Source organism: Solea solea, chromosome 16 (assembly GCF_958295425.1).
Source record: "Solea solea chromosome 16, fSolSol10.1, whole genome shotgun sequence".
Classification (NCBI taxonomy): Eukaryota; Metazoa; Chordata; class Actinopteri; order Pleuronectiformes; family Soleidae; genus Solea; species Solea solea.
Genome location: NC_081149.1, coordinates 6121429 through 6143840, shown reverse-complemented (window position 1 = coordinate 6143840; position 22412 = coordinate 6121429). Strand labels below are relative to the sequence as shown.

General features: G+C 46.1%; 1 protein-coding gene across 11 annotated transcripts in view; it reads right to left on the bottom strand.

Annotated features, from left to right (window-relative positions):
* The window catches only part of LOC131474972 (RNA binding protein fox-1 homolog 3-like), a 519357-nt gene that overhangs the window by 45762 nt on the left and 451183 nt on the right, over positions 1–22412 (bottom strand). For 8 of the 11 annotated variants that reach the window (XM_058652721.1, XM_058652722.1, XM_058652718.1 and 5 more), the window contains one exon: positions 6618–6920. In XM_058652721.1, coding sequence (XP_058508704.1) covers positions 6618–6920 — 303 coding nt within the window. The remainder of the gene's footprint in view (positions 1–6617; positions 6921–22412) is intronic. The other 3 variants (XM_058652719.1, XM_058652724.1, XM_058652725.1) reach the window with 1 other exon arrangement.

Sequence of the window (22412 nt, the reverse complement as noted above, 5' to 3'; positions counted from 1 at the left end):
AAAAAGAAAGAGGAAAAAATCCTTTGGGGGCGTTGATCAAAATGAAGAAAAATGAATCATGACTTAGAGGCTGGTGAGTGTAGAAATGTCTGAGGAGGAAAAGATGAGGAGACGCGGGGAGAGAGAAAGGGAGAGAGAGTGGAAGTGGCAGATATTGAGCTCAAAAGCTGTTTGAATGTGATATGTAAACTGTGAGGTCTCCGGGGGGAAAGTGCTCCCCGACTCCGGAGCGCGGCAAACACACTGCACGCCGGCTGGGGAGCCACCGACACGGACACAATCATGTACTGAAATAGAGACGTGAAAGGGGAGTCGACTGTCGCCCGAGTACAAACGGTTCAAATGACACACACACACACACACACTGATAAACCTCACCCTGCTCTGAGGGGCCGTCACATGGCTGCAGGCCTTACTCTCTCTCTCTCTCCCCCTCTCTCTCTCTTTTAGTGATACATTTTACCACCATTTAGGAAATGGGGTAGGGATTTATTCATTATCATTCATCATCACAGTATTATCATTATCATCGTGATCGTAATGATGATCGCCTTTATTATTCTCATTATCATAATCACAATCCCCCACTGTAATGGCTGTCATTTATTTGGTTTTTATGGCCCATTCCGAGACGGTGACACACATTGTTAACGGTGACAGTTGTTTGATTCAAGGTCCCACTTTGTCTCGCCCCGCAGCCGCGCAGGTAAAGGCGGGCCGCCTTTTTTTTTTCCTGTCCTGTGTCGGGGTTAACAAGTGGCGAAGGACACGGGAGCGGGGACGACGCACACGCGTGTTGGCGAGGAGTGGATCTGTGACGGACGAAAGGGGTCTTAACTCTGCCGTGTCCTCCCGCACTGGAGGTTAATAGCCTGAGAAGCCATGTTGGGCCCTGGGGGTGACACATCGCAGACAGATGCTGGGGCCGCGCATGGTGACAAGGCACCGAAGCCCCCGCGGGTCAATCTGTTTCATCGGTCACACGCGACACGATCGACCTTTAGCATATGTTGCCAGACTTCTGAGCACCGCAGTTCTTTTTCTGTTTTTTTTCAAAAACGAAACCACAGCAGGCGCAGTCGCCTGTTTGCAAACATCCAGATTAACTTTCATCCCCGTTGCTACGACAGCTAGGCCGGGGCGGCGGTGTGCTGACACTGAGGGCAAACACACACGTGGAGGAAACATGAATACTGAACTGCTGACTCCCCCCCCCCCCCCTCCCCCGCGCAGGATCACATCCCACTAACTCAACAACTCGGGAGTGTCGCTGGGATTATGGGGAGTCTGCAGAGGGATCCTGCCCGCTATGTTTGTGAGACGGTGGCGGCGGGAAAAATAATTACCGGCGTATTACCATAGGAGGCCACCATCAGCGGCACTTTACTGTCCCGACAGCTGCTGTCACGAGGAGGGAGGAGGAAGGAGAGGAGGAAGGAGAGGAGGAGGAGGCATGCAAAACATGCCGTCACCGCCATAGCCGGCAAAGCAGGGAGTGAGCGAGCTGTCAACTCCGGCAAGTCTCCGGCTTCCTGTTCAGTCATCTCTCTAAAAGACTCCCTCGCTGTTATTTGCAAATCGCCTGCAAAGTGCTCTGCTCAGCACTTTCCCCCCTTCTCGCAGAGTGGCATTACAAGAGCATAATTGAAACTATCTGATTGGAATGCTGCCAAGCAGGTAGATTACATCCGATTAAAAGGGGGGGGGGAGGGTGATACTGAATCTTCGCTCACAAGAATTATAATGCCTGAGCTTTAATTCATTATTTTCCACGCTGTCCTGGTTCTGCACTGTTTGTTGTCTTTTTTTTTTTTTTTTTTTCTGAGGAAGCAGCAAATACATCCTCTTCCATCACCCCGAGAGAGCTGGGGGTGTGACGGCAGCGAGGGGAGGGAGAGAGGGAGGGCGGGCGGACTCGACGGACTCTCTCTGTGATTCAAGTCACGTATCAAAAGGTGCAGGCGGAAGGAGTCATTTCAGGCCTTCAGGTTTCCTGAGTGTGGTGAGACACAACACGTTCACCCCCCCCCCCCCACAGACACAGCCCTAACCAGCAGGGACTCACCTAAAGCAACCTACACCTGTCTACAGTAATGTGTGTGCACCTTTATCTCTCTGCACTCACTCTGCCGCACCAAATCCCACAGAGAGAATCACTGAAGCTGTCGATCCACTGCTGCCTCCATCAGTGAAGTTCAGATTGTGTTGTTGTTGACTTTGTCGTTTCAGTGCTCCTCAGATTCACCAGCAGTAGACCAGCAGCTCCTCGTGTCCCCGTGAGCTAAACAAACACAGGTTCTCTCTGTGGACGCTCAGTTTTCAGTCGGATAAAGCAGCATTGTGACACACTGTGAAGACAGTGAGCCTCAAAGTCTCAACTCGGTTGCAGTCACAGTCAGCACAGCCACACTTCAAAAAATCCTGACTGAACTGAAACTGGCCAAAGAGGAAGTAGCTGTGGACAGCAGTTTTCATACTCTTCAGTTGGACACACACTATCTTGATGTCTTGTCATTATATGGTTGTCAATTGAGCTGCAATGTGATATAACAGCCGGGTTATTGTAGTACATTGTGTATCATATCTAGTTACCTGTCCAGGTAGTGAATTGTGTGTGTGTGTGTGTGTGTGGCTGGCTCCTCCCCCTTACAGATAAAACAACGTCCTCTTTTAACGCATACATGCTGTGACTGAAAGCGACACCACGGTGGCGTCTCAATCCCTGAAACACAGGTCATCCGTGTGTGTGTGTGTGTGTGTGTGTGTGTGTGAATGTCTGCATGTGCTCACTCATGTTTTGCAGTGTATAGTGTGAGTGTGTCCTTGCATGTGTGTGTGTGTGTGTGTTATCACAGTCTCCCAGAATACCCTTTGGAAAGCCTGACACGGGGGCTGTGAAAAATCTGGAATTGAGCGCTGCCCTAACGCCACTGCCTTAATTTGTTATCTGAAAAGAGAATGATTACTCATGAAATTCAACCGAACCTCCGACTATTTCAACTGAGCCAGATAACGAGCTCCTCCGTTTCTTTTCTCTTCTCTTTCCCCCCCCCCCTCTTCTCCAGCAGAGCTCCCTGGCAGCCCTCTGCTCCCCTCATCTCTAAGGATTTGGAGAAAAGTTGGGGGTTGCACCTCTCTCTGTCTCTCTCTCTCTTCCAAAAGTCACTTGCTTTCAAGTCGGCGTGTTTGAACGCGGTACAGAGCGAGGTCTCCGAGGTCTGACTCCGGACAACGACACCTTCCCCCCAGTATAGACGGAGACAGGAGCAGAGACGTGTCCCTGCGCCTCATTAAAACACACAGGGCTCTGTGCTCACACAGAATCCATATGTTTCACTGGATTTCCACCGTCTTTTCTTTTTTTTTTCAAGTCTTTAAGTTGAGAGGATGTGCAGAGCAAAGCGTCGTCGCAGGGTAGAGGAGCTGAGCGCAGCAGAGTGGAAAGAGGGGGGGGCGGTGGGATGTAGTGGGGCTCGCAGCGAGTCGCTGATCTGCTCCCTCAATCTGTGTTTCTGCAGGGTGCCCTAATCAAAGGCACCCAGGCCCGTCTGTGACACCCAGAGCAAACGGGCTGGCTCTGTCATTAAAGCTGGTGAACACAGCAGTGGGGCGACACTACACCAGCGACCCCCCACCACCCCCCGGGGATTAGACTCTCTGTTTACACCCCACTAATCTCATCTCTCTGTCTGTCCTCCCCGAGTAAGACTAAAAGGAGAAGAGGAAAAAAGAAAAAGAAAAGAGAGAGATGGGTGGAAGTGGGGAAGAGTGTGGATGCAGGGAGCGAAGATGGAGATCGAGCTTCGGGGACGGAGAGAGCGAGAGGGAAAGAGGCGAGGAGACGAGCGCTCATCTCTCCACCGCCACCATCTCTGGGCTTTCTTCACAGCGGGTGAACAGATGAAATGAAATCAAATGTGGAATGGAAAGAGCGAGAGAGAGAGAGAGAGAGAGAGAGAGAGACGTGGGGGGGGGGGCGGCAGAGGGAGTGTGTGGGGGGGAGAAGAAGAAGAAGAAGAAGCAGGACAAGACGGAGGATGAACCTCTTGCCAAGTCTCTCCACACTAGTGTGTCAGCCATTACTGTAAGTGTGGAGTCGATCTCCACCGGCGGGGGGGGGGGAGGGGGGGAGAGAGCGTTTGCACAAATCTTCAAATCAAAACGCTGCCACACACACAACAGGAGACGCCGTCGTGCAGCTCATCCACTCGTCGTGTCACATAAGCACTTTTCCGCCACCAAATGTTCCTTCCTGTGTGATAATTGTGAGGCTGGGACGACGGGAGTTATTAACGGGAGTTCTTTATGAGTGACCCAGATCTCTCTCAGGAGAGCCGTGGCCTCGCTGTGACCTCCCCCAGCAGGTGTTTTCACACTCGAGCAGAAAAGGAAGATGTGGAGGCCTTATTCTTTTCTCCTCCTCCTTCTCCTCCTCCTTCTTCTTCTTCTTCTTCTTCCAGCAGTATCTTTATTTCTCGGCGCGTCTCTTAAAGTCTGGAGCTAAGTCGTACTCGCTTTTATCTACATCTGCCTCCTGTGAAGGTAAATTCCAGGTAAATTCCAGGTCAAGGAATTTAATATATACATGTATATATATGTATATATATATATATATATATATATATATATATATATATATATATATATATGTGTGTATATATATATATATATATATATATATATATATATATATATACTGTATGTATCACTACCCAAGAATGAAATGTATGTATAATGCATGACTTTTTGAATTCCACTCACTTCTCGAGCCGCGAATCACACCGCGTTTGTTCTTGTCCTGAGTGTGATACGAGCGCGCGGGTGACTGAATGTAGAAGAAATCAGGTCCTGACCCATAAAGCGCAGAGAGACATTATTGTTCATGGAAGAAAGAAACATTTGCAAAGAGAGTAAGTGACTAAAGTGACTCGCACAGGGCCACAGACTGGGAGGAGATTCTGCGATCACTGCGGGACAAAGTGGGGGATTTGGAAGAGTAACTGTTGTCGGACACACTTTCTCCTGAAACTGTTAAACTGCTCTCATTACTGCACCAAAGACTTGTGTTGGTCCACTGCTGCCTCCATCACTCAGTTCAAATGTGATATTTTGTGACTTCCACTACAAAATCCCTTTTGTTTGTACTTTATCTTAAATAATCTTTAAAAAACACGCTGATTTTCTCTATGGACTTTGGTGCAGGAGAGGGAGCGGATTACAAAGTTACAAAAGACAAGTCTCAAGTGTGTTTTTACAACACCGTAAAACCTAAGCATAGTCTGTTTTTGCAGCCATGGTTTACTTCAAGCAGTGTCTGGACTGGTCATATTGCTCATGTGTTGAATGTGTCGCACCTTTGCTCCTGTAAATGTAAATGAAAACATCGCAGAGAGCTGGTGTCACAGACTCCTTCACACAAAGACATAAACCCTCTCAGGTTCATGTGTCTTTCTTTCTTTCTCCAAATGGCTCTTTTTAAAAAAAAAAAAAAAAACACACACACACACACACACACATCAGTGCCTCTTCAATGCCGGCTTAATGTGCAAAAAGAAAAAACCTGTGCGACTCCCACTCTCCGCACTCGCTTTTCATTAACTGAGGTCATCTTTGTGTCTGTGATGCAAAACAACATCCAAATTTCAAACCACGACTCAGAAAGTGATTCACGCGTCTCTCTCGGGTCGAGGCCGCGATGTACTTCCTCATAATTTAGCGACTCTGTTTTCTAAAACATCCCGAGCGGTAATCAAATCAAATATAGTTAAGAGTCTTGTAAAAAGGACAAATGTGACTCCAGCACAGCTCGTCATGACGATGGAAACAAACAGGGTCAGGGAGAAGAAGCAAGCAGCAACCAAGGATGAGATTTATCTCTTTTCACAATCACAATTTTGGATATTTTACTTCAAATGGACCATTCAGGTTTGTTGATGTGTGGTTCACTGAATAAGAAATATTTTAGCCACTGAACAAAAGGCTCACCTCATAAAATGCACACCTGCAGCCTCTTAGAGAGCCGATCACTCTCCCACACCAAACCCCATAGAGAAAATCTACGTTTTTAGCTCACCGGGGAACAGGAGTTGTTGGTATAAAGCTGCCTCGTTTGATAAGTTTGTGCCACTTAGGTTAAACTGAACAAAGGTTTTCAAACACAGAAGTAAAAAATTAACACTTTTGGACAAACTGATGGATTCAGCAGTGGATCAGCAACTCATGCGAGCCATGATGTAAAATCGCTGATTTTCTGTATGGGATTTGGTACAGGCGAGTGAGCGTTTCACAAAGTGACACAGACTTCAGTTTACGGTCGATACAGGTCGTCTAGTAGAGACATAAAATGGTAAATCATATTCTTAAGGTATCGTAGACTGACGCTGGGTCGGATGTTATGAGGTGAGTCTTTTGTTAAGTGGTTAAAATGTTGTGTTTTACGACAGACGCCAGCGAGTCTATGCGTCAACCACGTTACAAAACCCTGAACTGCCCCTTTAATGTTAAATATATCCATCAGAGTACTTTTTTAAATATCGACAGTGACATGTGGGGACAATTTCAGGTACACAAAAACAAGGGAGGGGGGGGAAAAAGAAGAGAATATGAATGTTTTTTACTTGCTGACAGTCTGCTGAGAACAGTGTTTGCAGGTGATGGAGGACACTGACCGGTGCGGTCGTGGTGGCGGTGATGGCGGGCGTGCTGTTGTCAGTGCCGGCCGGCTCGCTGTGCGTCTGTGTGGGCGTGTAGAGGGTCATGGCGTGCTCGGGGACCCGGCTCTGCCCGGTGTAGTCCTGTGTCGGGAGCGGGTGCGGCGCCGCGAACTCTGCGGGCATGCCATTCTGTGGGGGGGGAGGGTACTGGGCTGGGGTGTACGGCTGGGCCATCGCTTCCGGCGGGTTGGTGGCCTCTTGGTTACCCTGCGAGAAACACGCGACAGGAAGGAACGGGAGGTTAGGTCCCAGTGTTTGTGTCACAACTTTGGTTAAAAAAAAAAAGGAACAAATTGATCATTTGCATCCAACACATGACAAAAACAATCCCACACACATGAACCACACGTCGTGGTGCAGAGTGCAGAAATGTGTCTTGCGCATTCGGTGTCGTCCAGAGAAATCGGAACTAGTGATAACTTGCATTTCTACTGATTTGCATCACATTTACCAGCCAAAACCAGACATTTCAAAGTATTCTGCTGAGTCACGACTCAGTTAAAATGCCCGTGGTGCTTTGTGTGTACAGTTTTTATTATGAAATGTGGGGTTTTTGGATCATTTGGGGCTTTTCCAATAGCCGAGCCACTGATTTTGACCAGTATCGCAACCAAATAGTGATACTCAGGTATGGTATGGAAGCTGACAACTCAGTTTGGTGCTTGTTGCTTTCCACATTGTCCAAAAGGTTTTTTCTTCATTGGAAATAAGGGGGCGTAACCCAAAGCCTGATTGAAACACCTGAATTCAATAACGAACAGGTGTGGCCTGTTGATGTATCACGTCTTCCTAAATAAAGCTTTTTTCTTTCTGCCCCTTGCAGCGACACATGCCAGCCACTAGATGGCACACTACAGTGTTCAATATAAAAGTGTGAGGAAAAGTGAGTTGATGATTTATGGTTAAGAGCAGATGTGTGAGTCGTCCCGCGGACCGACGAATTCAGGCGGGAAACGGCCGTCATATCACCTCTCAGCTCGGATTAGAGAAGCCCTTGATCACCGCTAATGAACACAGTTTATGTTGTAGAGCACGGAGAAAAGAAGGAAAGATCAATTAATTGATAAAATTTTGATTAGGCCTCTTGATTTAAATGACAGGTCTGTTAAAGCAGCAGCTGCTCCACTTTCCCCCTGCTTTTAACACCGCGCGGCCGCTCCTGCTCACAGATGCCGCCTTTTGTCTCGCAGTCGCTTTTGATATACAGGCGGCAAAATTACGGCCATATTTCATTAATGTCAGCGGCGAAGACGAAACCTTCTCCCGCACAGATGTGCGATGTGCAAACATGGCTGGAATTCTCTAAAGGATTCACGGAGGCAAAACTCCACGAGCCTCAGCTGTCCTTTCTTGAATGTGTGAATTTATTACAAAATAGAGAAGATTTACATGCAGACAGACCATGTAACGACATACTAAACTATGACATTATGGTGAAAATGACAGAAACTAGAAAATAGTCATGTTTAAGAAGCTGAAAAATGACAGAAACTAGAAAATATTTACATTTAAGAAGCTGAAAAATCACAAACTAGTAAAGATCCTCCTATAAGAAGCCGAAAAATCACAGAAACGTTATAATATTCACCTTTAAGAAGCCGAAAATCACAGAAAATAGAAAATATTCACCTTTAAGAAGCCGAAAATCACAGAAAATAGAAAATATTCACCTTTAAGAAGCCGAAAATCACATAAACTATAAAATATTCACCTTTAAGAAGCCGAAAATCACAGAAAATAGAAAATATTCACCTTTTAAGAAGCCGAAAATCACAGAAACTATAAAATATTCACCTTTAAGAAGCCGAAAATCACAGAAACTACAAAATATTCACCTTTAAGAAGCCGAAAATCACAGAAACTACAAAATATTCACCTTTAAGAAGCCAAAAAATCACAGAAACTACAAAATATTCACCTTTGAGAAGCTGAAATATCTGAAATTTTGTTTTAATTATTAAAACAAAACAAACCGATTCATCCCATGGTTCTCTACTGGATGAATCAATTAAAAACATTGACGATTCATTTAGTAATCAATCATTATCATTGAATGATCGCTGCAGCCCTACATGGGTGCAGTACCAACATATTAAATTCTTAAAACTGACGGTAATGGCGTCTGGAATTTAGTGAATTCACTCGTCCCAAAAGCTAGTACAGGACGACTGCCTCTGACTGCACTCTAAAAAACTCTGACCTACGACCGCATATACTGAACTGACACAAATCTGATTTGGAAATCACAAATCTGATGATCTGATTTCTCTCTCCACACAGACTGACAGAAAAAAAAATCGGATTTGAGTCAAAAAGGAATATGAGCCACTTCAGCCTGAAGCAGATTGCCTACCACTGATTCCCATGAGTGTGTGAAGGTGATGCAGGTGCATTATAGTATAGTATATATGGTGATAAAATAAGGTTTTCAATATAATTCAACATAAATAGCAATGAGTAAGTAATAAAACAAAGATTCAAATATATTTTTAATGGATTTGTCGTCCCCTCACAACGGAAATGGAACGCGTTTCTCATCATTGGTGGGGGTATCATATTCTACAGGACACTTTGTTACGTGTTAGGGGGAAAGAAATGATGGATCTGTGGTTCTCAGATGGACAAATATTTACTTTACCTATTTCTCTACGGCTTAAGACAAATATTCATGTTTAAGAAGCTGAAAAATTACAGAAACTAGAAAATATTCACGTTTAAGAAGCTGAAAAATCACAGAAACTACTTTGAACTATTCAATGAAGCATTCTTTTTCTTCCAAAAAATAAAAGTTAACCTCCAGTCCATTAATGACTTTAATTACGTACATTTACTTAACTACAGGAAGTTGTTTGAGTCAGAAACCTGGCTGAAAAGCGTCTCACCAGTTGCAGTTCAGCACAGTTTAAGTGCAAAGACGTGGAGAATGGAGTTGTTTTTTAAAGATATTTATTGTCTTTGGCTGCTTCAGCGGCAGAAAATGAAGCGACGCCGGGATCTCCATCAGCCATCTGTGAGCCACCAAACGACTGCGTGGTTTAATTGTACAAGTCCAAGCAAGAAACGCTGCACAGGACAAAACTAAACATGAAATGAGGAGAAGCTGCAGGATGTGACCGAACATCGACGACAACCCTCCGCTCCATTAAAAACCCTCAGATTTCCCAACTCTTCCACATCCTGTCAGAACACACAGTTTTGAATTATCTACACCACATTTTTTTTGTCTTCAAGTCTCCGCTCCTGACTTAAGTGATAGATTGCCCCTCTTCCACAGACCCTTTGTCTCGTGTGGATGCTCGAGATGATGAGCTGCAGAAATAATGGACTTTTCTGGCTGGTGCACATTGTTAAACTCAGTAATGGCCGAACTACACAAGTGCATGTCTTCTTATTGTCGCGGGGAAAGCGCCCGGTGCCCCCGCGAAATCCAGACTAATGAGCAAGAACGGGCGGGGATCAGTGCTGTCGCTGGAGCGGATATCCATCCCGACGTTAAAAAACACAGAGGTGGGGGAGGGGGGGAGAAAGGTGAGACAATAACACTGGAATCCAATAACACCCACCGCAAATACCCTCAATCAAATTTAAAGATACAGATCATGCCAGCTCAAACGCATAACTCTTTTCGGCGAGAGAGAGAAAAAGAGGGCGAAAGAGAGGCAGACAATAGCAGCCAGGAGTGAGACTTTATGATTGGAGAAAACAATAACTGTAAACAGATAGAGAAGTTTCTGCCTCTTCCTTTACAAGCTGGCTGGGGATGGTGAGAGAGGAGATAAATGCATTTTATTTGTTTCTCTTTTCCTTCTTCTTCTTCTTCTTCTTCTTCTTCTTCTGTGCTTTTTTTTTTTTCTTCGACAGATTTCGACAGAGCGCTCGATCTGGACACGAGGAGGAGGAGGAGGAGGAGGAGGAGGAGGCTGCGGTTTTAATGAGAGAGCAACAACTGTGCTGTAAATGTTGGTGGATGTATTTCTACTCTGACGTGTTGGCAAACAAACCTCAGCATAAACCGTGCTCTGCCAATTAGGAAAATGCTCCATTATCTAAATGAAAAAAAGAGAGAGTGGAGGAGTCTCAAGAGAAGAGGAGGAGGAGGAGGAGGAGGAGGAGTGACTGTGGACGAGTGGACCTTCACTCCTCTTAACTGGACGTGAGCGTCTAATCGCTTTCAATGTGAAATCGCAGTTTGAGTTAAAGCATTTGCATCTTTTAGACAGAAGAAATCATCCCTCTGAAGTTTACAACAAGGATCAAGACGCCCACAATTCACATTATTATCAATACAATTCCCGCCCCCAGGAATGCAAAGGTATATATAACATTCCAGAGTTCTTTCTTTTTTTGGCTGCTTTATAACCTATAACCTCTTTTCTTTTCCTTTGTCACCTTTCTCTCTAGTTTTTGAGAAAGATGAGGGCAGAACTGGGTCAATCACACCATAGCCACGCCCCCTAAATCATTACCACAATTCATCATTTATAAAATGGATGCTGTACTGTTGGAGAGAAGAGCTGAAAGTAAAAAAATATATAATAAAGTTCAGGGAAAACGAAAAAGAAATCGCAATTTGAAACAACGCGACGAGCAGTTTCCGTTCATTTAATTGTCCGACATCGTACGTACATGTTGGGGAAAAACGTGTATTATTAAATACCTCACATCTTTAGCTTCTCAGTGTTAACATGAGAAGATAACGTGGTGAAATGTTAGGTTTCAGTGGGTCGCAGCGCACCGCTTCACCCCTAGAGGCCGCTACATCGCACACACTGGTCCTTTAATGCCGTGACGACGTCGTGTCCGTCGTGTTTTTGACTTGATTATCATAAATCCTAATTGTGAGAGAAATACCTGTCAGTGCTTCACCTGACCTCATCTCCCCTTCTCTATTTATGTCTCTCTCTTTTCACTTTCATGCTCCCCCACTCCCCCCCCCCCTCTCTCTCTCTCTCTCTTTTATGCAAGAACTTTTTTTAATCTCTCTCCCTCTGCTCTACTTTTGCTCTCCCTCCAGTCATGGCATTATATTATGTAACACACTTGCATGGCGGGGCATTCTAATTCAAGGGAGCTCTTGATGTTGGCAATTTTCAACTTCTAAAGCAGCCATTTTGAAAGAGAATGGGGGTGTGTGTGTGTGTGTGTGTGGGGGGGGGGGGGGGGGGGGTTGCTGGTTATCTAAGGCAAAATTAATAAATAAATAAGCGAAGTAAGTAAAGATGCACCTCCCGGTGTGACAGCCAAACGTGTCGCCGCATCGCACGTCCTCCTTTTCTTTTTCGTTGGGGGGGTGAAAGAAGACGGTCAGCACAGCGGTGCTCAAACGTCCAGTGAAGCCGGGGAAACAAGAAGAAGGTGCAGTTTTTGACTGAGCATCAAACGCGACTCGTGTCACGAAGCAAGTCAAAGATAGTTTTGATCTTTTTTTTTTCCCGTTTGGTTGCTGTCAAGGCTGATGCCTGTGGTTCTTATCTGTGTGTGTGTGTGTGTTTTTAAAGAGTTTCTGAGTGTGTTTACAGTCGATATGGGACAATGTGAAATTGCTCCAATTTCGTAGGTTATTTTTATGTTTTGATTTATTGACGAGTCTATTAAGATCCTTATTATTCTTCTTGGGGGTTTAGGTCAAATTCAACAGTGCACATAGTCTACTGTAACCACTAAGACGCTAACACCGCGACGAAGATAAAGAAGAAACAAAAATAGAATCACCAAATCTCAAATCTCAAAGCAGGAGGAAAAGCTGTGTACCACATCCACGTCACATTTTCCAGAACAGACCCAAATCAGATTGACGTACTCTCAGAACATCTACCTTCACTGGCTTTGTATTCTGAAAGTTAATCTTACAGAAAACGTTACTTATGTTAAAAGTGTTGATGTATCAAGTTTTTGCAGAGCAGTTTGTCCAGAGCAATAATAATAATCATAATAACGATAATAATGATTAGATCCTCAACTTGTCCACATTGACCTCACCAAGTTTGGAGATGATGCTCTAGGACAAGTTCGTTCAAACACCATTGGTGCCAATTCGCCAAAATCCCCCAAAAACTGCCGTTCAACCCCAAGACTGCGGCCTTCCTGTAGGACTTACAGCAAAGTCCTCAATGACTTTTTGGACCATCCCGACATGATTGACATGTGTACCAACTTTCGTTCATGTACGTGAAACATTTAGAAAAAAATCACCTCCCACCCAACAGTCACCCAACGACTTTGGGGTATGTTCAGGTCCTCAAAAACGCGATTTATTTTGAGGAAAAATAATAATAATAAGAAGAATAACTCCTGGAGTTTCAATAATTATTATTATTATTATTATTATAAAGCAAGGGGTGGAGCATTAGGACATCATGTGCTGTCAATCACACCATAGCCACGCCCTAAAACCATCACCACAATTGATCATTTATAAAAAATGGACACCATGCTCTATTGAAGAAGACATTGATGCCTAAAACTCAACAGAATGTTTCATTTTCTCATCGCCTCGTTATATAAACTATGGTGGAGTTGCCCCCTGGTGGCCATTTGGGAGAACACAGGTTTCTGACACTTCCACATTGGCTTCACTTGACAGAAAAAAACATGGAAAAATGTTGATTTGTGTGGATGCAAAAGTGAAGTAGGCAACGTTTGCCTTGATCATGGAATTGTAACCATTAGTTTGTGCTTGGTTTCTGTCGCCTCTGAGCAAGTTTTCAGCATCTGCGGTTATTTTGTTGTTTGTTTTGTTGTTTTACGTCCTCAGTTATTTATCTGACGGTTGCACAGTTTGGGGAGACGTCCATAATTCACTTCACTCTCAGCCTCACTTGTTTCCTCCTCACGGCGTCTCAGTCCTACATTAGTCGCGACACGTTCGCGCTTAACTCGTTAAATCGTCGTCGAGGCCCCCCACCCCACCCCGTTGCCCGGGTCAAAGACACGGAGAAACACGGAAGACACGTGACACGCGGAAAACAAGGATGACATGTCGGCACCGGGGGGGGCACGATGTAGCTGTTTCAAAGGGCAGCGAGGGCGAGAGCAAAGAGGTGCAGAGTAAAGGCCTCATTAGTGAAACACAAAGTAACGCCGGCTCTCGTGTGATCTTCGCCTCCCTCTGATGTATGTGACAAATGAGTTATTCAACTGCAGATGAACTGCGGGGAGCGAGAGAGAGAGAGAGAGGAGGCCCATGCAAATCAGCGGAGCCGTGCACGTCCCTGTGCGACCGCGCGCCCTTTCCGCCGGGGCCCGGCTCGCCGCCGTCATCGACGAGATAATCCGCTAATGAAAAAAAAGCCTCTCAGTGCGCCGGCAGAGAGCGTCTCATTCCTCCAACTGAGGTTTCTTTTCTTTTCTTCATTATTATTATTATTATTCTAAATATAAACTGTGATATCAGCTTTGTTTCTCTACCTGTTTATTGGGAAATCGCAGGTCCCACTGCATCACTTCAGTGCCCCACACCCAACCCCCCCGCCGCACGCTGCCGCGAACCCGCCGAAACCTCGTCTCCACGGACACGAAGACGGAGAATAAAGGCAACCAGCGAGAGCATCCTTTTATCGATCTCTGCTCCTTTCCATTCCTCTTTCCCTCCTTCCCTCCCTATCTCTCTGTTCACCCCTTCTACTCCTATTACTGAGGAGTACAATAAAAACACTATCTCTAATCTTAAGCACTCTCCTTGCGTAAAATTGGATTGGAAACCCGTACTTAAGGAGATCACTGCTGGGGGCTGAGGATTTTTTGTTGTTGTTGTTGTTTTTACAGTCAGCGTCAGGAGCCACAGAGGTCGTGAAGGCCTCGTGACGATGTCCACTGCTCTAAACGAGGGAGAAACTCCCCGAGCTCAGAGAGAGAGAGAGAGAGACTTGTGCTGGACGGTCAGGGCTATATTCCATCTCAGCAGCTAAAAACGTCTTGGCCGCGCGCCAGCGAATCCGTGATCCTTTTTAAGCAGCGCTTGTGCGGAGAGGGGGGCGGGGGGCGGGGGGCGGCGCCGAGAGGCCAAGAGGGGGCGGGCTGTGCAAATACAGGAGCTGTTAGGAAGGGAACTCATATCGGCAGAGTGCTGCGCTGACTCACGCGCGTGCGACACCAGGGTCAAAGAGCGACGCCGAAGCAAAATACGGCGCGGCAACTAATTGCGCTGCATTGAAATCCAGAGGGAAATCACTCAAATGGGAGCGGGGCTGATCAATCCCGGCGATAGGGGGCCGTGATGGAGTGGGCAGCTTTATGGCTTCAGCTGGGCTCACATGCAGCCTGGATCATTTTTCAGCAAAGGCCTCAGTGCTTTACGTCGTCCCCACTGTACAACACTGACACTCCGAAGCCAGATATGCTCCTCCTTTTTTTCCTTAATGCTAAGCAATTCAAACTGATTTATGAACAGCTCTGCCCTTCTGTTTTTCTGCATTATCCAAACAGCATGGATAGATTTGCTATTATTAAAGCACTGCGATCTCAGTGCTTCATGGGAAAATACCAGGGATTTAACGTACTGAACTAATAATAATTTGTAAATGTCCGTTAAGTGGTGAGAGCTCAGGCTCTTTGGGGTACAAAGAATCGTAATAAGAGGTTCAGCTCGTGAAACTGACCCGGTCTTAAGTGTGCGGTGTCTTAATAATGGTTTGCTGCCATCAGACGGACAGAGTCTTTCTCCTGCACCAAAGTCAATTAAGAAACTCAGCGATTTTACATCACAGCACACAGGATTTGTCGACACGCTGGTGCCTCTTTGTGTTATTTTGTGATTCACCCTAAGTGACCTAAGCTTACCAAAGTGTCCTCATGAGCCAAAAAATGCTGCTTTTCTCTATGGACTTTGGTGCAGGAGAGAAACAAACTTCACTTTCCAGATTTTTGCCACGTTTGTTGTCAGTAACCTCACACAACTTTAACTTCACTCCATGTGGTGACTAACCGGTGACTTTAACTTCTCACTAACAAAGTCACTTTCCGGCGCCGTATTTATACTTTTCGTCGAGTGAGGTTTTCCAGGACTCCGCGCGCCTCTTAACAAATGACATAACAATTTTTTTTTTTTTTTTAAAGTGAATCTAAAGTGTTTTTCAGGGCTCAAAAATTGTTCTCGTGTCGCCCGCACTCGAGTGCTCGCCTCTACGACAACGCTCATTTGGTTTTAATGACCGTCTGACAGTGACAGTGGCAAACTTGTGACAAATCCCGCTGGGTCGTCGCCGCCGTCACCGCAGCAGCAGCAGCAGCAGCAGCAGCAGCAGCAGCACGAGCCGAGTTTCTGGTGGAAAGTGTGGCAGACGTATGGCAGTCAGTTGATGCAACACAAATGAAACACTGAGTAGTTAGGGCTTGTTGTCTCCGGCTCTTCTGCTGCTGCTGCTGCTGGTGCTGGTGCTCGCTTAATTGTAGCCCTGCACACACACACACACACAGGCGATAGAAAAGACGGCCCGAGATGATGTCCACAGGCAACTGGCATTCATTTTGTCTTGAAGGCGCATAAATAAAGCGGGCTGTCTTGTCGGGTCCATTTTAATTAGGCGAACCACACGATCGTGCTCTGACTCTCTCTGTTAACGCTCACCAGAGGCTGCGGCCGCGTGTTAATTACAGGCGCACGCCGCGCGGCGGAGGACGGTGCAGTCGAAGACTCCGACGGAGAGGTAAACAAAACACCTTCAGCTGAGTTTCTCATGATGAGGCACATATTTGATGCAGCGGCTATTGCCCCCCCCCATTCAACCAATTACAGCACAGCATTGGGGGGAGAGGGAGAGAACGAGAGCGGGGAGACGTAGAGAAGCAGCCCAATTTGATGCAGATTCACAACAAGCCTCAGCCACACGGCCCCGCTCCTCCACACCTTTACAGTAGCTTCCTGATGTTTCTGATCGGCTGGAGAGAGAGCTGTTTTGTCTCACCTTCCCTCCCCCCTCTATCCATTTTTCTACATCATTTGTGGAAGCAAGGGTAGGAGAAGAAAAAAAAAAAAATCAATTCATGATGAAAACAAACACTCCCGCGTCCAAGTCAATTTCGATTTCGCCCATTTTTAGTTTCTTTTCTCCTAAAGGTTTTAATCGTTCTCACGCGTCACATGTGTTCCGCCGCCTCTAACGTGATTTTTCCTCGTTCTTGGCGAGCACTTATTTGCTCGCCGTTGCTCACACGGAGGTGTTGCAGAGAGATAGAGACAGAGAGGGAGTTCATTTCCCTCAGTCCCTTGCTGATTTCTTCATTACATTGCGGCGGCAGCGGAGGCGCGCGCCGCCGAGATGGGCCCGCTCTCTGCCGCGCGACTACTGCGAGTGTTACTATACCTCGGAGACGCCGGAGCGCCACTTAATAAACAGAGCAGACAGAGGATCACTTTGAACTCCTGTGACATGTAATGAACCTGTCTGTCTCAGCCTCGGCGCCCGCGCGGCAAGAACGCCAAAGGAAAATAAAAATAAATAAATAACACGGCACAAACACTTCCAAATCAGCCTAGAGGCCCCCGTGAAAAAGCCATCAGTTACACATGGTTAGACTTGTAACATTTTGCCAACGCCATAAGAGGAGATAATTGTCTGTTTCAGTGCTGTTGCCTCTTTTGTTGCATAACAGATATTTACATCTGGGACTAATTACTCCAGATTGGGTGTCAACACTTGGATTAGTTTGTGGGGAAAGTGTTCCGTTTATTAGCGGAGAACAGACAGCGCGCTGCTTTGACCTGATCCCAAACTTTTTTTTCCCTCTTCCATCTCAATTGTTTCCTCCGAAGTTGTGACATTGACACGCGCGCACTCGCACACTCCATTCCCAAACCCAACAATATTTCTCCAGATTGCTATTGATCATCGTCGCCTGAATGAAATGGAGGCTGATCTGTGATTCAGGTGCTACACACGCCCCGCAAGTCAATTTCAACAGCGCTGTCACACCATGCAGCGTACCGCGCGCTCCAGATTACAGATGAGTCGCTCATAATCCTACAGGGGATTATGAGACAAACAGCTGATTGTCATGTTAATTCACTCTTTCTTCCACCCACGTGCAGGGGTTATGATCTGGCGCCAGGGTTCCTCGTGGGGACGCGGCGCCATTACTTAAGCATTCAGGAATCTGGACGTGACATTCGTTGACCGCTGTGACAATGGCAAACATATGCAAATGAGACGGAGCGCTACTCTCGTTATGACCCTCGTGACACCTCCCACTGGACCCCTGAGGATGTCGGGGGGGGGAGACAAGAGACAGATGAGAGGAAGCTGTCGTAAAAAGTATAAAAATTCTGTGACACGAAATGTGAATTAACGCGTGCAAAGCATAAGAGCTCATGTAAAATCCACCTAATGTCAAAGACGTGCACATGAAAGAGAGTGTCACGATCATGTCGTCCATGACTCCTCCCACTGGACCTCAAACATACGTGTTGCCTCCCCATCATTCCATTTTTTCACCTCATTTGTGGAGGAGAAAAAAAAGCCTAATTATGAAAACACACAAAATCTCAATAATTTCCATGGGAACGAAGAGAAGAGACTTAAGATGATGGATAACGACAAGGTTGAAACCTTGTTTCTGTTTAAATTCAACAGAATTTCCATCTCCGGTGCAGAGAAGAAGGTCGTAATGACGTAAATGAACAGTTATGATATGAACAACCGCGTGTTGAAAACCATCCGGAAACATCTCGTCCACCGTCGTCATTTGCTTCCAGTGCAGTGAAAAAGCAGTAGTGACATTTCACTAATTTTCTAAATGTCAACTTTTATTCACTGAATTTGTTTCCATTGTCATTTTTTATGCACAAGTTGAAAGAGAGAGAGAGAGTGAGTCTCGTTACGGTGCCCGTGATGTCTCCTCCCACCGGACTGGAGCAGGACATTTTTAGGAAAGACGGGGAAAACTGAGAGACGGATTAGTTTCTGCGTCATATTTTCTGCGTCCATGAGTCTCCAGAGGTCCACGCAAAACTTTTTCATACTTCCTCACCACAAGGATTGTATGCACTGACCATAGATTTTGGATTTCATTGGCAACCTACTACACAATACCAGCTGAGCGCCACTGGCTACCGTTAGCCGCTCGCATCAAATTCAAATCTCTGATGCTAGCCTACAAAGTTCTCCATGGGTCTGCTCCCGCCTACTTCAGTGCTCTCCTAAAGGCTTATGTGACCCCTCGACTGCTCCGTTCATCAAATGTCTGCACAAGACCATCCAGACTCTGGTTGAATGACCTCCCGAGCGCTACCAGAACAGGGGCGTCCCTGTCTATCTTCAGGAAGCTCTTGAAAACCCAGCTCTTCCAAGAGCATCTTCTGTCCTAGCACCTCACCTCCTTCAACACTTGGATCCATCCTATGTCAGTCCACTCTTCCTATCTAGTGGGGTTCTTTCCAAGACTACTTCTTGGCGCCTGCTAACTGCTTAAATGTAACTGTCAATCATGTCCACTCGCATGTGTCGTCTATTTGCCACTAAATTGGAACATAATCTGAATGAAACTCATGAATCAGATCATTAACTCCCCGCTGTCTCCCCCTGGTGGCTAACTGCTACTTTCTTCCTCCTTCCCTTGGCTTTACTTTTAAAACCAGAAGACCACGTCCATTTTAAAATCCAGTCTTCCAGTCCAGGAGGTTTTTCCTCGATGAGGAAGAGGGTAATGGTGTCTCTCTAATCGCTTGAGAGTTCGGTTGCCACTGATTCGTACACGTAGCCGCTGTCTGTGTGTAAGGAAAGCAGAAAGTACGAGCGAGGCCTAAGAGGAAACAGGCGGAACAATAACGCTTACATTTCCTCTTGACTCCATCCTTAATCCATTGCTCCGCTTTCACCGGCCTTTTTGCCTCACTGAAGTTTGGTGTTCCCTCCCCTCCCCTCCCCTCCCCTCCCCTCCTCTCCTGTCTTTGCGCTGCAGTGGAAGGAGGGATAGGTTTTCACATGGGTGGGATTCTTTGAAGGGAAAAGTGCAGACTACTCCCTGCTGTAGCCAAAGCTCATCTAATCAGCGGCTAATTCCAGTTATTAAGATTTGAGAGATAACGTTGATTCATCACAGTCCATCTACCCCGATCGGTTAATCACTGTCGCTCTAAGCTCTTTTTTAAGTCACCCTTTTGTTTCCCGCCGCGCGGCAGTGGGAGAAAGGAGAGAGGGAACAAGAGAGAGAAAGAGGAGAAGATATTAACAATATTAATGACCCGTGATTCTCGTCTCCTTAATGAGAAGGGTTATTAACCGTGATTATCCGTGATGAAACGGCGGCGATTCTTGGAAGCTTGAGAAAACTTGTACAATCGCTCGTCTGCTGATTTGATCCTCTGATGTTTAAGAAACACACACAAAAAAGAAGAGAAAAGGTGAGTGGAGTGAGTGAGGAAGAGGGAGGAGGGAGAGGAGGGTGAGGAGGGAGAGGCAGCGGCGACCTGAGGAAACGGAGGCGCTCGCAGCAGGAGGCTGGGAGGGATTTTCTTTTCTTTTTCTTCTTCTTTTGTTATTTGGTTTTTTTTACGTCTGTAGTCCCAGCGTTGCTGCATTTGACACAGATACAAAAAATCTGTTGTCTTCACAGAGATGAATCCAAACTCTGAAGTGCTTCTCCTTCTTCTTTTTTTAACCCCCTCAGCAGTGTCTCACGTCTCGTGTCCTCTCCCGGTGTCTCTTCCGGGGGAATATAGGTCGGTTTCCATTCGCCTGTTTGTTTTTTTTTCGTTTTTCGTTCATCTTCAGTTTGCACATTTAAAAATAAAATGTGAATTATCACAAACAAAGATGTCACGTTCGAGGGGAGGTGGCATGAAGACGTCACTCCAGCTTCTGCATTTTACTGGAAAAGTGTCTTAGATTAACTAATTTAGATTATCTAAAGTAAAGTAAAGTGAAGGAAATATTGTGCAACATGTGCACACACCTACTGGTTTTATTAATTTATGTCACTCATTCACACCTATTCTTCGTCTGTGGTGAAACAGATTTTAAATTCTGCGCTAACGTCCAGGGATGGGCATGGATATTTTGTTGGACTATAAAAAGTTGTAATTATATATATATTATAAAAATATATATAACATAAATCTTTCTACGCCAACGACTCTATCACCACAAGGTGGCATCAAGCATTTGGCTAGTGGACTGCATGTGATGAAATTTGTGAGATTTCTTGAATGCATCTCGTCAGCTATACTTATCTTACATACTGTGAACTCTGTGAATTACATTCACCGGCTTTCATGTGCTGCAGTTGAAAGTCCTCAATATTCAATGAATAGTTATCTCAGAGAATGAACTCCAACAGAGCAATGTATGGAAACACACACGACACACACGACTAGCTCAGTACTTGTGCGTATTTTTGAGTTTGTGCGGGGCTGAAGCGGCTCTTCACGTCGCATTTCCACTGATATCTCTTGCATTTCTCACACAAACAACGTCAAAGTCGACACTGCACACCCTGGTGCCCTGACAAAATCCACTGCCAAGTTTCAAGGCCGTCAGGCAAACCATTGGACAGTTATACAACTGACAGACAAAACAAGGTGTTCTTATACAGTAGATGTCCCGTCTTTGAATGACTCTCGATGCTTTGCTGTGACTCCCGTCGGCGCGTACAACTCCGGACGTTAAAAGTTGAATTTATTTCTCACTGTTTGCGTCTCCTGACTTCTGCAGTTTGACTGAGGCACTTAAGGAACGAGAGAACGCCCGTCTCACGAAATGCTGAATCGGCTCGACGTTATGGGTACGAGTGTGTCGGGCAGAATTCCCCCCGAGTGTGTTTCACAATGTCAACAGTGTTCGTTCAGACATTAGGGCCACAGGGTTTGTTGTGGAACAGGTAGTTGAAAGGATTCGTGTTACAAATCTTTTGATTCTCTCGTCTTTTTGGAAAAAATTGTGACACATTTTCATGGAAAAACCCGGGTTTTATGACGAACAGTCGCTCCCTCCTTCTGCTGCCGGTCGACGCCGCTGAACGGCAGTTTGAACACCGATCCTGGCTAAATCCCTGATGCAGCATTTTCCCTGCCCACCACACCCCCCTCCTCCATCCCGCCCCACTTTTATTTTTTTTTATTCCAATTATCGGAAGTTGCATGCTTGTGGAGTCCCTGTCAGCTCCACACCATTCTCTCACAGAGAGGAGGATGAGGAGGAGAGGAGGAGGAGGAGGAGGGGGCTGTCTGGTGAATCATTGATGTGCAGTCAGACTGTTTCATTGCAGATCTGTGTGTGTGTGTGTGTGAGGTGGTGGTGGTGGTGGGGGGGGGGGGGTTAAAAGAAGATGTGGGGCGGCAGCACACAGATAACAATCCTGAATTATGCATGTCTGTCCCCTCGCAAAGGAGTCGAGGCGGTAGAGACCGCGATGGGGACGAGCCACACTCACTCTCAAACCCTACGCCCCCCCCCCCCCGCCCGGGGGTCAAAAACAGGAAGGTGTGGAGAAGTCGGGGTCCACCTGACCTGCGCCCCTTGCATTTAACTCCACTCAACTGTTTTCACTACCATGGGAGGAGAATCGCCTTCGAGGAGGAGCATCATGGAGCCTGCTCTGTGGTAATAACGCTAACCCGCAGTGGCAGATCTGCCAACTTGTTTCCTTTTAAAAAAAAAGAAAAAGAAAAAAAAAGCACCTCTGGGAGTTTGAGCCCGAGCCGCGCGAAAGCCGCTATCCCCCCCCCCCTCCTAAAATTACACCGCGCCACAGAAACACCTGCTGGGC